Below are 18494 nucleotides of genomic sequence, written 5' to 3'. Positions count from 1 at the left end.
AGACAGATTTGGTTTCACATTTCCATTGAGGGGCATTATTCTGATAATGAAATTATATATTTTTTCTACAGGAGAAAATATGGACCCTAATGCTGGATCAGATGCATAATCTATTGTAACTACATTTGATAATTTAGTTGCAAAATAAAGATACTAAAACGTATTTGCGTCTTATTACTGCTACCTCAGTTACAGACAAATAAAACATGCTAGAGTTTTATTTAATCCCTATAAGGGCCTAGAACTTAAAATCAGGATACAGATTTCCATGGTAAGTAAAGGTAAGCTCTAAATTTTTCTCTTCTGGTCCTACGGAAATACAAACCTTGAATCCTTATTGTCGATGTCGACTCTTTCCCTGCAGGGGGCAGGAAGCACTAAACCAGCTCCAGGCTTAGTGGAAATGACAGTTACCTGGAATTTCACATACAGGTCTAGTAGACCAGATAAGGAAATCCATTTAAGGTTGAAGGCACATACACAAACCCACAGCTATAGTGATTTTAAGTTAATTCTCTAGTATGCTTCCATCAGGACGACATGGCCCGAGCCCAAAAAACCGATTTTGAGCAAAGTGAAAAATCTATTTTTGGGTGAGAGTGCCATGTCATCCTGATGGACCCATCCTTTTGCTGACCCCTCCCAAAATTACTTTATCTGCGGCCTTTTCTGCTTAACGACAAGAAAAGGAATGGCGTCGCAGCAGTAGTAGGGATATAGGTCCACCAGGTACCTAGAATGGCATCCCCTTCTTTTGCCACTCTTCCCTTGTACATCAAAGAGTTAAATCAATTCGGGGTAAAGATTTCTATGTGTCGTATCTTATATACGTCCCAAGATTTTATGCGATATCCTTTACTGGATACTCGCATCAGGAGTTAGAATCCTGGAGACCTTCGATATAATTCTCTGGGAGTATCATTGTAGCAAATATCCCTTAGAAGGCTACCTAAAGGAACCTTCCATCAGGACGACATGGCACTCTCACCCAAAAAAAGATTTTTCACTTTGCTCAAAATCCGTTATCTCTGTGGCCTATACTGCCACACTTTTTTACAACATGATGTTTGTTACATACGATCTTCATTTTGTTTGCTGCTGTCGTTACCGACACTCTTGTAACTGGCGGCAGTTCTCGCCCAGTATTGAGTATAGTTTATGTGCCCCTGATTTAGGAATAGCCTTGGGAGGCGGCGATGTCGTTACCTATTTGGGCAGTTATTAACGGCAAGGATATTATGTTATGAAGGCAGCTGTTTTTATTATTAGTGACTGCCTTTTTATAGAGATATCTGTTGATGAGTATAAACCTCAAATTGGCATAAAGAAAGGATATTATGTTATGAAGGCAAATATTTTTATTATTAGTGATAGCCTTTCTTTACAGATATCTGTTGATGAGTGCAAACCTCAAATTGGCATAAAGAAACAATATTATGTTATGAAGCCAGATGTTTTTATTATTAGTGACTGCCTTTTTATAGATATATCTGTTGATGTGTATAAACCTCAAATTGGCCTAAAGACAGGATATTATGTTATGAAGCCAGATGTTTTTATTATTAGTGACTGCCTTTTTACAGATATATCTGTTGATGAGTATAAACCTCAAATTGACAAAAAGAACGGATATGTTATGAAGGCAGATGTTTTTATTATTATTGACTGCCTTTTTATAGAGATATCTGTTGATGGGTAGGTGATGTGTTCACGACCCAGACAGTAAAATGAATAATATTCATAAAAAAAAAGTTATTGAGCTACAGGAGAGATTTTGTGCTTAAAAGAAAGTTTAACTAATGCCCCATCTTATGTTATGAGTTTCATATCTGTAGATATTATATTTTGGGTTTTACAGCCGTTTTTAAAATCCAAAATTCTCTGTCCGGGTCGAGACCGCGTGGTCACGACCCGGACGGGGTTGTGGTCTCAACCCGGACGGATGTTTTGGTCCACCAAAAACACACTTAAACCAATGTTTTATATTTATTCTTAGTAAAAACATCCAGAACATGACACTGAAAGGTGGAATAAAACAATTGGTAGCAAAAATATATATATTAAACAAAAATGGGAAACTGAATGACTTAAAACTAATGCATGTTAAAGTGAATGACTTAAAACTAATGCATGTTAAAGTGAATGACTTAAAACTAATGAATCTTAAAGTGAATGACTTAAAACTAATGCATTTTAAAGTGAATGACTTAAAACTAATGCATGTTAAAGTCCCTCAAGGGAGGGAGGACCTTGATGAGGTTTACTTGTCGTTGGGTGGTCCCCGTGCTGACTGTGAGGACCCCCAACACCCTGCTGCGGTCGACACTGTCGACATCCCCGATGGCTGGGAAGTGGAAGGTGTCCTTCAGCAAGGGCGACCTTATCCTGAGGAAGTCCAACTGCAGCTGCTGCCCGTCTTCCTCCAGGGAAATGACCTTGCCCACAAAGTGGACAAGCTCCTCAGACCTCTTCCCCTGGAAGAGAAGCTGGACCAGGACAAAGTCACCCACCTGGGGGAAAAAAGGAAAAAAAAAGAATGAATAGCCTAGCCTATGGAATGAATGAATAAGGAATTTGGCTTTAAAACCAAGCCATTCAGCTCGGCTACTAAATTTGACAATTAAATAGAAATTTTCTTCTAGACTTAGGCTAGGCTACTTATGCAATAGATGAACATAATCTAGGCTAGGATAGCCTAGGCTACAGATTTTGAAATATGAAAAAAAGAATGAATAGCCTAGCCTATGGAATGAATGGATAAGGAATTTGGCTTTAAAACCAAGCCATTCAGCTCGGATACTAAATTTGACAATTAGATAGAAATTTTCTTCTAGACTTAGCCTACTTATGCAATAGATGAACATAATCTAGCCTAGGCTAGGCTACAGATTTTGAAATATTAAAAAAAAGTCTCTCACCTCTGGCTCCTTCTGGACGAATGGATAGGAGGCAGCATCAAACTCGAGCTCTTCTGCAATCTCATCTGAATATTCAGATGAGTCGTCACAGAGTGCAGGATTGTCGATAGCCTCCTCATCACTGCTGCTCGCCTCAACTGGCTCAGACCTCCTCCTCTTAGCCGCCTGTCGTGCCTCCTGCCCTCTCTTCTTCTCCTGCAACCTCCGCTTCTTCTCCTCTCTGGCTGCTTTCTTCTCCTCCTTGTCCCGCAGCTGGCTAAGAGCCTCCTCATCCTCAGTCAGGATGCAGGCGCGGATCTTCTTGCGCCCTCTAGCAGCAGGGCGGGGACGAGCCTTCGGGTAGGGCTGCATAGCTTCGGGAGTGACGTCGGGAATTGGAGGAGATGAAGGTGTTGGAGTTGGAGTCTGCCGAGGTTGGAGTGCTGCTTCAGGAGTGTTAGCCCTAGACGCTGAAGCAGAGAAGGCTGGTGACATCCTACCTATTCCAGATGGTCCAGGCTGAGGTTGGTCAGGCTCCGATGGAACTGGTGTCAAGGGTGTGGCAACAGTTTGTGGCAAATCATCATCATCATCAGGAGGGGCCTGCTCTGTGACTTCTGCCCCAGCAAACGCATCATCTGGAAAGATGTTGCGGTTGACGGGAAAGATGCCAGTAGCGCGAAACCCATTGGTGATGTTGGTGACATTACAAACCTTGTCCCAGGCCTTGCACGCCATCTCTGGCAACATATGTTCCGTGATGGGCACGTGAGGGTTTGAAAGTTTAAAATCGTCCTGAATGGATCGCAGGACAGACTTGAAGGGGCCAAAGACACTTACATCTAATGGCTGGAGTTTGACTGTAGTATGAGGTGGCAGCGTGACAATTACAATGCCATGCTGTATCGCATACTCAACCACATGAATGCTCATGTGACACTCGGCATTGTCCATTATTAGCAGTATCTTATTCTCCACTGAAGAATAAGACACCTTATGGAGATGCTCGAGTGTCTGCACGAAACGCTCATGGTCCATCCAACCGTTAGCCTGCAAGAGCACTGTGGTTCCAGGAGTAGTCCCTCTCTGAAAATCAGCATTCATCTTCTTTCGTGCGATGATAAACACTGGAGGGAAACCATGCCCTGCAGCATTAACAATCCCCACGAAAGTCATATGATTGCCTCTCTCCCGAGCAACCTGCGAAGCAACAGGACGACCTCTCTCGCAAACAACCTTACATGGCTTCATCACAGTGGACAAGCCACTCTCATCCAAGTTGAAGATCCTGGCTGGCATGAAACTGTGTCGCTCGACAGCTTCCACGTAAGCCTTGAAGAAGACTTCAACGTTTACGCGGTTGAAAGCCATCGCGCGCGAAAGTGACATGCCCTCCGGAGCCTTCAATGCAATCCTTTGATGACGGAACATATACCCGTAATACCAGTCACAGGTGGCCATACCTTCCCTCTTCCAGGCATCAGGAATAGACGGGCTGCCAACAGCCTCTGCATACTTCAGGATCATCCTCCTGAAAGCTCTCGTTGGCAGGCCGTAGAACATCCACGCGATCTCGATAGAGTATTCCTCGATCAAGGGTTCCTGCGCATCGGTGAAAACCTTTTTGACGTTCTGATGCTTAGGCACAAACGTCCTCCCATCACTCTCCTTGATGGACCGAGTGAAAGCATCCTGAAAAAAATAAAACAAAGGTAAAGTGGGGAGCATAGGCCCGATAGGGTAGGCTAGCCTAAATGAAAAGTAGCCTAAAGTTCTTAGCCTACACATAGAATTTAAGAGGGCTTAGATTTATTCAAGCTTACCCCAAGAGTCTAAACTTTAACTCCAAAAAGGTTGCACGCAGTGCGGATGCTACAACCAGTCTCTAGGCGGTGGTAAAATGCCTTCTCTAAGTTGGTCCTATCCGTGGTTAGGATGTTCCTTGGCTGGTAGTTGCTAGGCATGGCTGGGAGTCACGAAGGATCTGAAAGAGATAAATGGCATTAGAGACATAGGCTAGGCTAATGAATATTGTCTATAAGTTCATAATGAAAAAATATTTTGACCTTTTCAAAAACCCATAATTTGTTAGTTTAGACAATCAATAACTTTATACGAGGTAATAAACAGTATTGATATTTGTTCCATGTTAAAATTCTATTGCCTGACCAATTAATAAATTTTAGAAAAATAAAAATTCTCCGTGTTCTCAACCCTGACAAACCTGTCCGAGTCGAGAACACGGACCTTGCATATTTTAATAATTTTTAAAAATTAAAAAATTGGCCTAGGTTAAATATTTCAATTTGGAAGACTAATCACTCTTGGGGGCACATATTAATTCTAAAAAAAATTAATTTGCACAAAAAAATAGCTCAAAACTGACTCTATGTTTGACTTTGGCAATCACCCATATTTAATTATTTTAAACCATCAATAATTTTATAAGAGTTAATATATAGTATTAATATTGGTTTAAGGTTAAAATGAGAGTGATTGACAGTCATTTAAAAAAAAAAATTATTGCTTCTTATACCTCCGTGTTCTCGACCCGGACAAACCTGTCCGAGTCGAGAACACGGACCTTGCTTTTTAAAAAAAATATTAAAAATGAAAAAATTGGCCGAGGTTAAATATTTCAATTTGGAAGACTAAACACTATTGGGGGGCACATATTAATTCTAAAAAAAATTAATTTGCACAAAAAAAAATAGCTCAAAACTGACTCTATGTTTGACTTTGGCAATCACCCATATTTAATTATTTCAAACCATGAATAATTTTATAAAAGTTAATATATAGTATTAATATTGGTGTTAGGTTAAAATGAGAGTGATTGACAGAGTCATTTAAAAAAAAAAAAATTATTGCTTCTTATACCTCCGTGTTCTCGACCCGGACAAACCTGTCTGAGTGGAGAACACGGACCTTGCTTTTTAAAAAAAATATTAAAAATGAAAAAATTGGCCGAGGTTAAATATTTCAATTTGGAAGACTAAACACTATTGGGGGCCACATATTAATTCTAAAAAAAAATTAATTTGCACAAAAAAAATAGCTCAAAACTGACTATATGTTTGACTTTGGCAATCACCCATATTTAATTATTTCAAACCATGAATAATTTTATAAAAGTTAATATATAGTATTAATATTGGTGTTAGGTTAAAATGAGAGTGATTGACAGAGTCATTTAAAAAAAAAAAAATTTATTGCTTCTTATACCTCCGTGTTCTCGACTCGGACAGCACGTGCACATTGTTCGAGTCGAGACCACGCACATAATTTTTTTTTTAAATTCGTAAAAAATATAAACAATTGGCCTAGGTTAAATATTTCAATTTGGAAAAGTAAACATTAATGCTAAAAATAATTCACTTCCATCAATAAAACACTTCGAAAAATCACTCGATATTTAGCCGTGGCAAACACCCATTTCCAGCCTTTTCCATGGCTTTATCTCACATATGGTACATTATAGTTGTAAGAACTATGCAATCATTCACTTTTTAAGTGGGTTTTCCAGTACACTTAATTTGCATGAACCGTCAAAAATTGTCCGAGTCGAGAACACACCATAAAATTATTTAGCGGGCACCCCAAACCACTCCATTGTTGTTTAGTCACTCCGTATTATCACTGATTTTATGCCAATATGGCTATATTACATAACAAAACTTATCACAACTTGATCACGCCTTATTCGTGGTCATGGCACAATATATCCTGATGCCGAAAATTAAGATCGCGACCCCTTAAAATTGAAATTCTTACCTTGTTTACAAGCGGAGCATTGGCGGGCAGGTTTGCAAATGGCGTCTAGTTAGGACCGCCCTCCCTCATACGTCATAGCTCTGACGTCATCCTAGGCTCGATCGTTCATTGGTTATTAAGACTGTCCGAGTCGAGACCGTGTCCGGGTCGTGAACACATCACCCTATAAACCTCAAATTGGCCTAAAGACAGGATATTATGTCATGAAGGCAGATGTTTTTATTATTATTGACTGCCTTTCTATAGAGATATCTGTTGATGAGTATAAACCTCAAATTGGCATAAAGAAAGGATATTATGTTATGAAGGTAGATGTTTTTATTATTAGTGACTGCCCTTTTATAGATATATCTGTTGATGAGTACAAACCTCAAATTGACATAAAGAAAGGATATTATGTTATGAAGGCAGATGTTTTTATTATCACTGACTACCTTTTTGGGCTCGGCCATGTCGTCCTGATGGAAGGTTCCTTTAGGTAGCTTTCTAAGGGATATTTGCTACAGTAATGCTTCCAGAGAATTAACCGAAGGTTTCCAGAGTTCTAACTCCTGCTGCGATTTATCCATAATATAAATTTAAGGATATTGCATAATATCAGGGGAAGTATTTTTAGATACGACACATAGCAATCTTCACCCCGAATAGATTTAACTCTTTGAGGGGGAAGAGTGGCGAACGAAAGGGGAGCTGTTATCTAGGTACGCGGTGGACCTCCTATCCGCACTACTACTGGCCGCCATTCCTTTCTCTGTAGTATTTAAGCTAAGTGCACTCCCAACCTTTTCCCGGTGTTTGTTACGGATTACAGGAATATTAATGATGCAATCTCCAGCATCTTCATCCTCTGGAAAGTTGAGTATTTATTCTTTCCTGTGTATAATTTTAGGCTCCCTTCTCACAGTTAAATTTGTATAATTTAAGTGTGTTTGGTTGAGCGTAGCCACAACCGGAGGCGGCCATTTCACGACCGCTGTCGCACATTTTTATTGCATTTTATTTAGTCCAGTGGTTCTCAACCTTTTTTTACCCATGGACCCCTTTTCCCTTCTTTTTTTCCTGGTAGACCCCTTCATAACTATTGGTCATAAGACAATATTTTTAATAAACAAACAAATAGAAAGTAATTAAGCTTTATTTTCAAATAAATACTAATTTAATGCAAATAAAGTATTCTACAACAACAACAACAACAACAACAATAATGATAATAATAATAATAATAATAATAATAATAATAAAAATAAAAATAATAATAATAATAATAATAATAATAATAATAATAATCAGTAATGATAATAGTATTAAAAGATATAGTAATATTAATTCTTTACCAGTACCTTGTATTACAATATTGAAATGTTTCTTCCATGGTCAAGCCGTTGGAAAATAGAGATCAGACATATGAATTCACTGTAGCATTTATGTACAATGGTTAAAATTTTTTATAAACAGTTGAAATGAAATATGTGATAAAAAAGAGAAAGGCATATTCATTCAATGAGATCCCGGAGGTTGATGCTGCTCTGCGAGTTTCTTTATGTCTGGTTCCATCGATGTTAATGATAGTCGAAGATCACCTCTTTTAACAATGTCAAGTCTATTGCGAGCTTTTCATAAAAGTTGAGAAACACGACTAAATCCCGATTCAACAAGATGAGATGTTGGAAAAGCGATAACATAGATCTGTGCTGTATCCCAGAGCAAAGGGTACTTTGTAGCAACATCATTTGTCTTCCATACATTGTACTTTCCATCTTTGAATTTAGCACTCATAATTTCATCATTTTGTAATTCGATAAGGGGCTCTTGCAAAGATATGTCTATATTGGCAACATTAACTTCGAAAGGAACTGAAACCCAAGTCGGTATAACCATCATGAGTAGGTCACTAAACCGAATTTGCATATCTTTATGCATATTTTCCATATATTCACCATATAATGCAAGATCTTCATCTTGCAAATCTCTACTAATAGAGACCAAACAAGGAAACTGTTTAAATGCACAACGCCTGATATTATTCTTATAAAACTGTAGTTTCCTCAGAAAAGCAATACTAGCACTTCTACTAGATATCAGATCGGAATCTTTTCCTTGGAGCTGTTTATTAAGAGAATTCAATTTTTCAAATATATCTGATAAGAAAAACACATCACATTTATTTGCAAGCAGCTGTTCTCCAAGTTATGTATTAGCAAGAGAGGAAACAATAGAATCCCGAAGTGCAATGAAACGCTGAAGACAATTTCCCTTTGATAGCCATCTCACCTCTGTATGTAATACAAGCCTTTCAAACTCTTCTCCATTTTGCTTACACAATTCATGAAAAAGGCGGTCTCTGAGAGAATTTGATTTTATATGGTTAACTACTTGTATTACGACAGTAAGGGCATCATGCAGACGTGCACTCAATTTCTTTGCAACTAAGTGTTGACGGTGTATCACGCAGTGAATACAAAATACTTCCGGGGACAGCTTTTTTTAAATGTGCAATAAAACCTTTGTATCTGCTTTTCATCGAAGGTGCACCATCAGTAGCACAAGCGATTATATTTTTGAGTGGAATATTGTTTTGCTGGAAATAAGTAACAACTTCATTAAAAATTGTTTCACCTTTTGTGTCTGTCACAAGACTTCTAGCAAAAAGCAGCTCCTCTTTGTGTCCTTCATCACTGTTAAATCTAACATATGCTAATAAAATGGCCTCATTATCTCTTAAAGTGGATTCATCAAGTTGAAGGGCAAACTGTTTCACTTGCAAATGGGATATTAATTGTTTTTCTACATCCTCTGCTATTTCATCAATGCGTCATGACACAGAAGAGTTGCTTAAAGGAAGGATATTAATAATTTCACTTGAATTTTGTTTTATAACAGACGAAATTATAACGGACACTGCAGGTAAAATTACTGTTTCACCTACATTATGGGGTTTTCCTGCTTTTGCTATTATTTTAAGTGATGTTTGGTGAAATGTCTGGTAGAGTGTCTGGGATTTAAAGGGGAAGAGCGAGAGAGGGTGTGGCTTTATTGCTGAGTGAATGGATGACAGGTAAAGCAGTGGAATGGAAGGAGATATCATCTAGGTTAATGTTGGTAAGGGTTAGGTTGGGTAGGGAATGTGAGTATGGACCAGGTAGTAAGAAAAGTGAAGAAGAGCGGAATGGGTTCTGGAATGAATTAACTAGGTGTGTAGAAGGACTCGGTAGAAGGAATTATGTAGTTGTCATGGGTGACTTAAATGCTAGAGTGGGCGTTGGAGAGGTAGAAGGTGTCATTGGGAAGTATGGCGTACCAGGTGAAAATGAGAGTGGTGAGAGACTGGTAGATATGTGTGTTGAACAAGAGATGGTAATAAGTGCTAGCTTTTTCAAAAAGAAAGATAAAAACAAGTATACATGGGTAAGAGTGGCAAATGGAAGAGTAGTAGAAAGGGCATTAATGGATTATGTGTTGATAACTAAAAGAATGTTTGGAAGATTGAAAGACGTGCACGTGTTTAGGGGTATGGCTAACGGTATGTCTGATCATTTTTTGGTGGAAGGAACATTAGTTGTAGCAAAAGAGTGGGGGAATAGAGTAGGTGGATGTAAAAGGGAGCTAGTGAGGGATGAAGAGCTAATGAAACCGGGGGTAAAAAGTAAATATCAGGAAAGGTTGAAAATGGCATATGACGAAGTGAGAGTAAGAGAAACTGGTAATTTAGAGGAGGAGTGGAAGTTAGTAAAAGAAAATTTTGTTGAGATTGCAAGTGATGTGTGTGGCAAGAAGGTTGTCGGAGGCAGCATGAGGAAGGGCAGTGAATGGTGGAATAAAGGAGTGAAGGTAAAATTGGAAGAGAAAAAGAGGGCTTTTGAAGAATGGCTGCAGAATAATAGTATAGAGAAGTATGAAAAATATAGAGAGAAAAAGGTGGAAGTAAAGCGCAAGGTACGCGATGCAAAGAGGGCAGCTGACCTGAGGTGGGGTCAGGGATTGGGTCAGTCATATGAAGAGAATAAGAAGAAGTTTTGGAAAGAAGTGAAGAGAGTAAGGAAGGCTGGCTCAAGAATTGAAGAGACAGTGAAAGATGGAAATGGAAGGTTGTTAAAAGGAGAGGAGGCAAGGAAAAGGTGGGCGGAATATTTTGAAAGTTTATTGAATGTAGAGGATAATAGGGAGGCAGATATAATTGCTGTTGCAGGTGTTGTGGTGCCGGTGAGGGGAGTTGAGAATGAGAAAGAGATTCCAATAGAGGAAGTGAGATGAAACGAGAGTAGGAAAAGCATCTGGTATGGATGGTGTGAGAGCTGAGATGTTGAAGGAAAGGGGTGTGACTGTACTTGAATGGTTGGTGAGATTGTTTAATATGTGTTTTGTGTTGTCAATGGTACCAGTAGATTGGGTCTGTGCATGTATTATACCACTATATAAGGGTAAGGGAGATGTGCATGAGCGTTGTAATTCAAGAGGTATTAGTTTATTGAGTGTAGTTGGAAAAGTGTATGGTAGAGTAATGATTAATAGGATTAAGGATAAAACAGAGAATGCCAGGGTGGTTTTAGAAGAGGTAGGGATTGTATGAATCAGATTTTTACAGTTAGGCAGATATGCGAGAAATATTTAGCAAAAGGTAAGGAGGTGTATGTTGCGTTTATGGATCTGGAGAAAGCGTATGATAGAGTTGATAGGGAAGCAATGTGGAATGTGATGAGGTTATATGGAGTCGGTGGAAGGTTGCTGCAAGCAGTGAAAAGTTTCTACAAAGGTAGTAAAGCATGTGTTAGAATAGGAAATGAAGTGAGTGATTGGTTTCCGGTGAGAGTGGGGCTGAGACAGGGATGTGTGATGTTGCCGTGGTTGTTTAACTTGTATGTTGATGGAGTGGTGAGAGAGGTGAATGCTCGAGTGCTTGGACGAGGATTAAAACTGGTAGACGAGAATGACCATGAATGGGAGGTATATCAGTTGTTTTTTGCAGATGATACTGTACTGGTTGCAGACACAGAAGAGAAGCTTGACCGACTAGTTACAGAATTTGGAAGGGTGTGTGAGAGAAGGAAGTTGAGAGTTAATGTGGGTAAGAGTAAGGTTATGAGATGTACGAGAAGGGAAGGTGGTGCAAGGTTGAATGTTATGTTGAATGGAGAGTTACTTGAGGAGGTGGATCAGTTTAAGTACTTGGGGTCTGTTGTTGCAGCAAATGGTGGAGTGGAAGCAGATGTATGTCAGAGAGTGAATGAAGGTTGCAAAGTGTTGGGGGCAGTTAAGGGAGTAGTAAAAAATAGAGGGTAGGGCATGAATGTAAAGAGAGTTCTATAATAGAAAGTGATTGTACCAACTGTGATGTATGGATCGGAGTTGTGGGGAAGGAAAGTGATGGAGAGACAGAAATTTAATGTGTTTGAGATGAAGTGTCTAAGGAGTATGGCTGGTGTATCTCGAGTAGATAGGGTTAGGAACGAAGTGGTGAGGGTGAGAACGGGTGTAAGAAATGAGTTAGCAGCTAGAGTGGATATGAATGTGTTGAGGTGGTTTGGCCATGTTGAGAGAATGGAAAATTGCTGTCTGCTAAAGAAGGTGATGAATGCAAGAGTTGATGGGAGAGGTACAAGAGGAAGGCCAAGGTTTGGGTGGATGGATGGAGTGAAGAAAGCTCTGGGTGATAGGAGGATAGATGTAAGAGAGGCAAGAGAGCGTGCTAGAAATAGGAATGAATGGCGAGAGATTGTGACGCAGTTCCGGTAGGCCCTGCTGCTTCCTCCGGTGCCTTAGATGACCGTGGAGGTAGCAGCAGTAGGGGATTCAGCATTATGAAGCTTCCTCTGTGGTGGATAACGGGGGAGGGTGGACTATGGCACCCCTAGCAGTTCCAGCTGAACTCGGTTGAGTCCCTTGTCAGGCTTGGAGGAACGTAGAGAGTAGAGGTCCCATTCTTTTTTTATGTTTCATTTGTTGATGTCGGCTACCCCCCAAAATTGGGGGAAGTGCCTTCGTATATGTATGTATGTATGTTATTAAACACTTGAGACACTGCTTTTTTAGTTTGGAAATCATTACGAAGTCTTTTAAAGTATTCTACTGGGTGATCTTTCTTTCCTGTGTGCTTCTTTTCTTGATGGATTCTTAGTTTACAAGGTCTCATACTATACTTTGAAAGTACATCCATACATATGAGGCACATTGGTTTCGTTTCATTATGTGGTGCTTGAATAAATCCGTAAGACAAATATTCAACGGAATACTGTTGGCACTTCTTTTTATTTGGAGTAGCCATGGGATGTCGGCGAAAGAAAAAAAAAAAATATATATATATATATATATATATATATATATATATATATATATATATATATATATATATATATATATATATATATATATTTATATACAGCTGGTAATACAATTATTGCAGTTCATAATATCTAACTATATATATTGTTAATCATTTTTATATATTTTTCGACAAATATAACACATATTTAGAAACACAGTGCAAGGTAAGTGTTTGAGATAAAACTGGTAAATAGAAATGTTATAGTTAAAATAACTTGAATGATTAAAAAAACTATAAAAATCATTCACTATTATCATTAGGGTCATCATTGAAATTTTTTACTTCCTCAAAGCTGATAATTTTATTCAGATAATTGACCAGATATGAATTGATATTTAAAATTTGTATCAAAACGGGAAAAATTTGCCATTTATCTCTTCAGTCTTTTTATACTTTTATACTGGGAAGTGATTTTCTCGTTATTGAAATGCAGAAATAAAAAAATAATACCATAGAATGTCTATACTAGGAACTTTTTGATATCTCTTACCTTTCCACGATGGAGTTCAACGTTAGACTGAAGTCAACTGCTTGGGTGAATTCACTTTTTTATAAATTTCCCCTATAGTTGATCCACAGGAATAGACATAGGGCACTTAAAGACCTGGGCACGGTGGGATGTGATTTGAAGGGTCAGTTATCTACATACCTCCTAGTAATCCTTATTATCTCAACACAAAGAATTTGTTCTAACTCTTGACTAAGCCGGTCAATTTTCCAGGGCAGAGTATTAACTTGAAGCTTGGTCAAATTGTTTTTGGTCGAAAAGGATGACTTTCCCCTAACATTTAAGATTTCAGCGGCCTTATTTCTTCGGGTCGAATATAGAAGGATTCGACAGATCAAAGTATTTCTGGAATAAATTTCCAAAGGAGATTATAGTCCAACCTATTTAGGAAGGCAGCTGCCACTTCTTTCTTGTAAAATAATCCAGCCAAAATTGCAGTAGAAATTAAATTGTTTTATGATAAAAACCATCATAAGCTGGTTTTCACCATGGACCACCAAAATATCACTGTGGACCCCCAGTTTATTATGTTTTGCCTGTGGACCCCCAGAAATATTCCATGGACCCCTAGGGTCCATGTGGACCCCAGTTGAGAACCCCTGATTTAGTCAGTAGAGCGAAATTCCCGGTATTTAGCTATAAATTTAGCTAGTAAGGCAAATTATACTAGTGAAGATTGTGCACACAATATTCCTGCTGCCACCTCTCTCCCCTGTGAACTATAAAACCCTCCCCTCCTCTGTCCTTTAGTGTCGGCCTAGCCGTCACAGCATTCTTTCACTGGTACTTGGACAGTCAGCCCGGCTTGCCGGGTTGACTGCGTTGCCGGCCGGGTCCCTAACGGCGGCGGTTAGGTAGCGGCATCGGTCATCTTTCCCCTTATGTCCTTCCTTCACCGGAAGTGAATGCCCCGGGGGGAAAGACTGAGCCCGCCCTGACAGCTGCTGGTGGGAAACCCAACATACTGTGAGAATTCTTCAGCCCTCTCTTGGTCTGCCATCCACAAACCTTGCAACCGGCAGTACAGCCGGCGGCAGACTTTTGTGGATGGATGGAAGCTAGAATCAGATGGATTCCTCCCCTTCCATTAGAACTCTCATTCTGGCAAGGAGACAGTAGACGGCAGGATAGTCCTCCTACACTTCCAGTTATTGTGCTAAACCATAATAATAGGAAACCCTCCTTTCCATTCTTTCTCTCTCTCTCTATCAGTTAGTTCCGCCAGGTACTAACCTAACCCCGGTAGTGTACCGGTAAAACTACAGTATACAACAATACAGTAGTACAAGTATTTCTAACATACGCTGTGTATCCTTTCACAGTCTATTGTTGGGACTGCAGACCATGTTGAGGTTGAGTAATCACTCAACACCCAGATGAATCCTTTGATCACTGGGACCCATATAAAACACTGATCAATATTAATATAATACAGGTGGAAAAGTTACTATAAATATTTAATAATCCCGTCTCTAAGTGCTAGAGTCATTCCACCCTGTATTCTCCCTTATAGGGAATCTAAATATTACAATTGACGGAGGTCTCAGCGATTGCCTGGGAGAGGAAACACAGATATGTGTCTTTCCTATTTCCTCTCTAGCTTACTATCCTAAGCTATTAATTACAATAGTAAGTATTACTATGAAATGTATGCATTTATATCAATGATATAAACAACTAAATTTTTCGTCAAATCCTTTTCCTTTACAGGAGGAGCCAATGGTGCGTGTGCAGTTGTGTTCTACAACCACAAGAGTAAGGACTTTTGTGGGCATACGATGTGCCGGTCTCATGCCCCCTGCTGCATCATATCTGGATCCCTGAGGTGCTGGGACCCGAAGGGTTGCTCCAACTACTCGACCTTGCTGTCCAACGGCTTTGGAGAAACTATCCCTCTCTCCATAGAGGCTAGTGATACAGCAAGGGAAACCCTTCATAGGTGGGTGTAAGAGGGTTCCAAAAGAACTCTCCGGGACCTTACCTGTCCAACGAATCTCTCGGGTGCCTTCTGTTCCCTAAGGCTCACCCTATTACACTTTAATAATTTTTTTGACTACATCGCTCTATGACAGCTGACTCCTAAGTGTGTGTGGAGCGTTATACACAATCTGACAAAACCAAAACATTGCTAAACAAAAGAGCATCGCTCTGAAAAGACTTAAATCCTACTCCAGTACAAAACTATAAAGAATTACATCCTATCTTTGAGGTGATCAACAAATGTTTGAATCCTAATACCAAATAAATCATTACACTTATGTACAAAGCATAACATGTTTTATTCATGCAATATGATGCAATGTTGTGCAATACCTGCAACACTTGAAATAATATAGTACATTATTACAACAATACATAACAGTCTCCTCCCCCTTAACTTGACATTGTAAAAATCTTTATAAATCTAATCTCTCAGGGGGCTTTCCTCTGTTAATCCTATTAGGAAGCACTTTAACCTCATCTTGTACTGGTACATGAATTGGTTCTGAATCTACATTTGATGTTGGAGCATCTTGGTTAATGTTTGACTCATTTGATCTAACTACTTCTTTAAGTTTCTCATCTCTAACATTCACATGCTCTACCGTCTCTCTGTTTAATGGCTGTAATTGATCAACATGACGTTTTACAACATCATCACCAACATGAACATCATAATGTAAATTTCCTATCTCTCTTACAATCTCTCCTGGTACCCACTTCTCTGGAGTGTTGTACAATCTTACCATGACATCAGATAAAGGTAAAAATTGTCTTACATTAGGAAGCTTTACTACTTGTTTATACCCTTTATCTTCTAAATCACGTTGCAAACTTGGATACAACAAATCTAACTTACACCTTATCCTCCTCCCCATCAACAAATTTGAGGGTGTCACGCCTGTGGTGCTGTGCGGCGTTGTTCTATAAGACAATAAAAACTTTGATACATGCAAAATTATATTACCTGAATTTACTTTCCTACACTACATATTGTGTTTAAACGTTTGGACAAATCTTTCAGCCTCTCCATTAGTAGATGGATGATATGTTGCTGAAAATGTATGCTTTATACCATTGACATTACAAAATTCTTTAAACTCTTGTGAGGTAAATTGTGGACCATTATCTGTAACAATTCTTTCTGGAATACCGTGTGTAGAAAATATTTGCATTAACTCTTTTATTGTGGTGTAAGACGTTCTTGTCTTCATTGGGATAATTTCTGGCCACTTACTGTAAGCATCTACTACTATCAAAAACAAGTAATTTAAAAAAGGACCTGCAAAATCTATATGCACTCTTTGCCATGGATACCTGGGTAACTCCCACGGGTGCATTCTAGCAAATTGAGGATTGTTCTGTTGCATAACACAATTCATACAATTCTTTATATAAGATTCCACATTTTTATCTATACCTGGCCCCCATACATAAGTTCTGGCAATTGACTTTGATCTTACAATACCTTGGTGATCAGCATGTATTTCACACAAAACCTTATTTCTGAGTGAATTTGGAATAACTACCCTTGAACCTCTTATCACTATTCCTTGTGTTACACTCAGTTCATACCATATATCCTTATACGGTTTACAATTTTCCTATTTTCCGCATAAGTCCCTACCTGTCATTAAACTCTCCAAAACCTTACTAAGTACTGTGTCTCTCTTGGTACTGTGTGCTACATCTTTTGCAGTTATGGGTACATCATATACAGAAATTAACAGAACACTGTCATCATACTCCTCTGGAGCTTTGTCTATGGGTAATCTGGATAAAGCATCTGCATTACCCATGTTTGATGTTGGACGGTATTCTATATCAGAGGGGTACGCTGCTAATGTAATTGCCCAACATTGTAGTCTTGCAGCTACCAACGTAGGTAAACTTGCTTTTGGACCCAATATTGCTAATAAAGGTTTATGATCTGTAACAAGTGTGAACTTTTCCCTACCATAAAGATACATATGGAATTTTTAACCTCCATAAACTAATGCTAAACCTTCCTTTTCTATTTGAGAGTAATTCCTTTCTGCCTTGTTCAATACTCTAGAAGTGAATGCAATTGGGTTTTCTGTTCCATCTGGCATTACATGAGATAATACTGCACCTAAACCTATGTTTGATGCATCACATACTAATTTAACTGGTAAATCCATTTTATAATGTACTAAGAATGTAGGTGATATTATTTCCTGTTTGATTCTTTCAATAGATTCCTGACACTCTTTTGTTCACTTCCATTCTACACCCTTATTCAACAGATTATACAGTGGATGTGGAATTGTACACAAATTCTGAATGAAATTCCCATAAAATGTTACTAAACCTAGAAATGATTGTAATTCCTTAACATTTTCTGGCACTTTTGTTGATTGTACAGCTTTAATCTTCTCTATAGTTTTGTGAATACCCTTGCCATTTATTACAAAACCTAAGTATTCAACTGAACCAACTTCTAAAATACATTTGCTCTTAAATACACTAATATTATGTTCCTTCAACTTCTTCAGAACTGTTCGCAATCTTTTTCTATGTTTTCTTGTGTCTTTACCAGCAACTAAAATATCATCTATAAAAATGAATACTCCTTGCATTTCTGAAAATATCTTATCCATAGTTTGTTGCCATATAGCTGGACTACTTGCAACTCCATAAGGTAATCTCTTTGGTCTAAACAAACCTAAGGATGTATTTACTGTACATAATTCTTGTGAAGTTTCATCGATGGAAAGCTGTTGAAATGCTTGTCTTAAATCTAATTTAGAAAAAACACTGCATCCTGACATAGTTGCAAACATGCCTTTCGGATTTGGTAAGGGATGTTGAGTTACTTGCAGTTGTGGATTTAACGTTACTTTGTAATCTCCACATAACCTAACCTGTCCACTTTCCTTCTCAATAGGAACTAATGGTGTAGCCCAATCTGAATATGTAACCTTTTCCCAGGAACCTTCATTTTCTAATCTCCTGATTTCTGTTTCAACTGCACTTTTCAATGCATACGGTACTG

At 38.6% G+C, this 18494-nt stretch overlaps 1 protein-coding gene across 1 annotated transcript; it reads right to left on the bottom strand.

Annotated features, from left to right (window-relative positions):
- Positions 1 to 8285: 8285 nt before the first annotated feature.
- LOC137641018 (SCAN domain-containing protein 3-like) lies at positions 8286 to 18078 on the bottom strand. Its single transcript, XM_068373468.1, has 4 exons — positions 17949 to 18078; positions 17274 to 17408; positions 9138 to 9428; positions 8286 to 8809 (listed from the first exon to the last, which is right to left on the bottom strand). The coding sequence occupies exons 1-4, from the start codon at positions 18076 to 18078 to the stop codon at positions 8286 to 8288; spliced, it is 1080 nt and encodes a 359-aa protein (XP_068229569.1).
- Between the last annotated feature and the right edge of the window lie 416 nt (positions 18079 to 18494).

The sequence above is a fragment of the Palaemon carinicauda genome, chromosome 5 (assembly GCF_036898095.1).
Source record: "Palaemon carinicauda isolate YSFRI2023 chromosome 5, ASM3689809v2, whole genome shotgun sequence".
NCBI classification, from domain to species: domain Eukaryota; kingdom Metazoa; phylum Arthropoda; class Malacostraca; order Decapoda; family Palaemonidae; genus Palaemon; species Palaemon carinicauda.
Note: the sequence above shows the minus strand (reverse complement) of the source record. Positions and strands in the feature narration are given on the sequence as shown.

Bases quoted from the DNA above. Each gene is read 5' to 3' on its own strand.
- LOC137641018 (XM_068373468.1), bottom strand. From the start codon at position 18,078: ATGCAAGGAGTATTCATTTTTATAGATGATATTTTAGTTGCTGGTAAA. The intron at 17,409-17,948 runs GTATTTTAGAAG...CACTTGTTACAG, and splicing joins TAGTGTATTTAAGAGCAAAT to ATCATAAACCTTTATTAGCA. The intron at 9,429-17,273 runs GTAATGCAGATG...CCCATTTGCAAG, and splicing joins CCGTCCAACATCAAACATGG to TGAAACAGTTTGCCCTTCAA.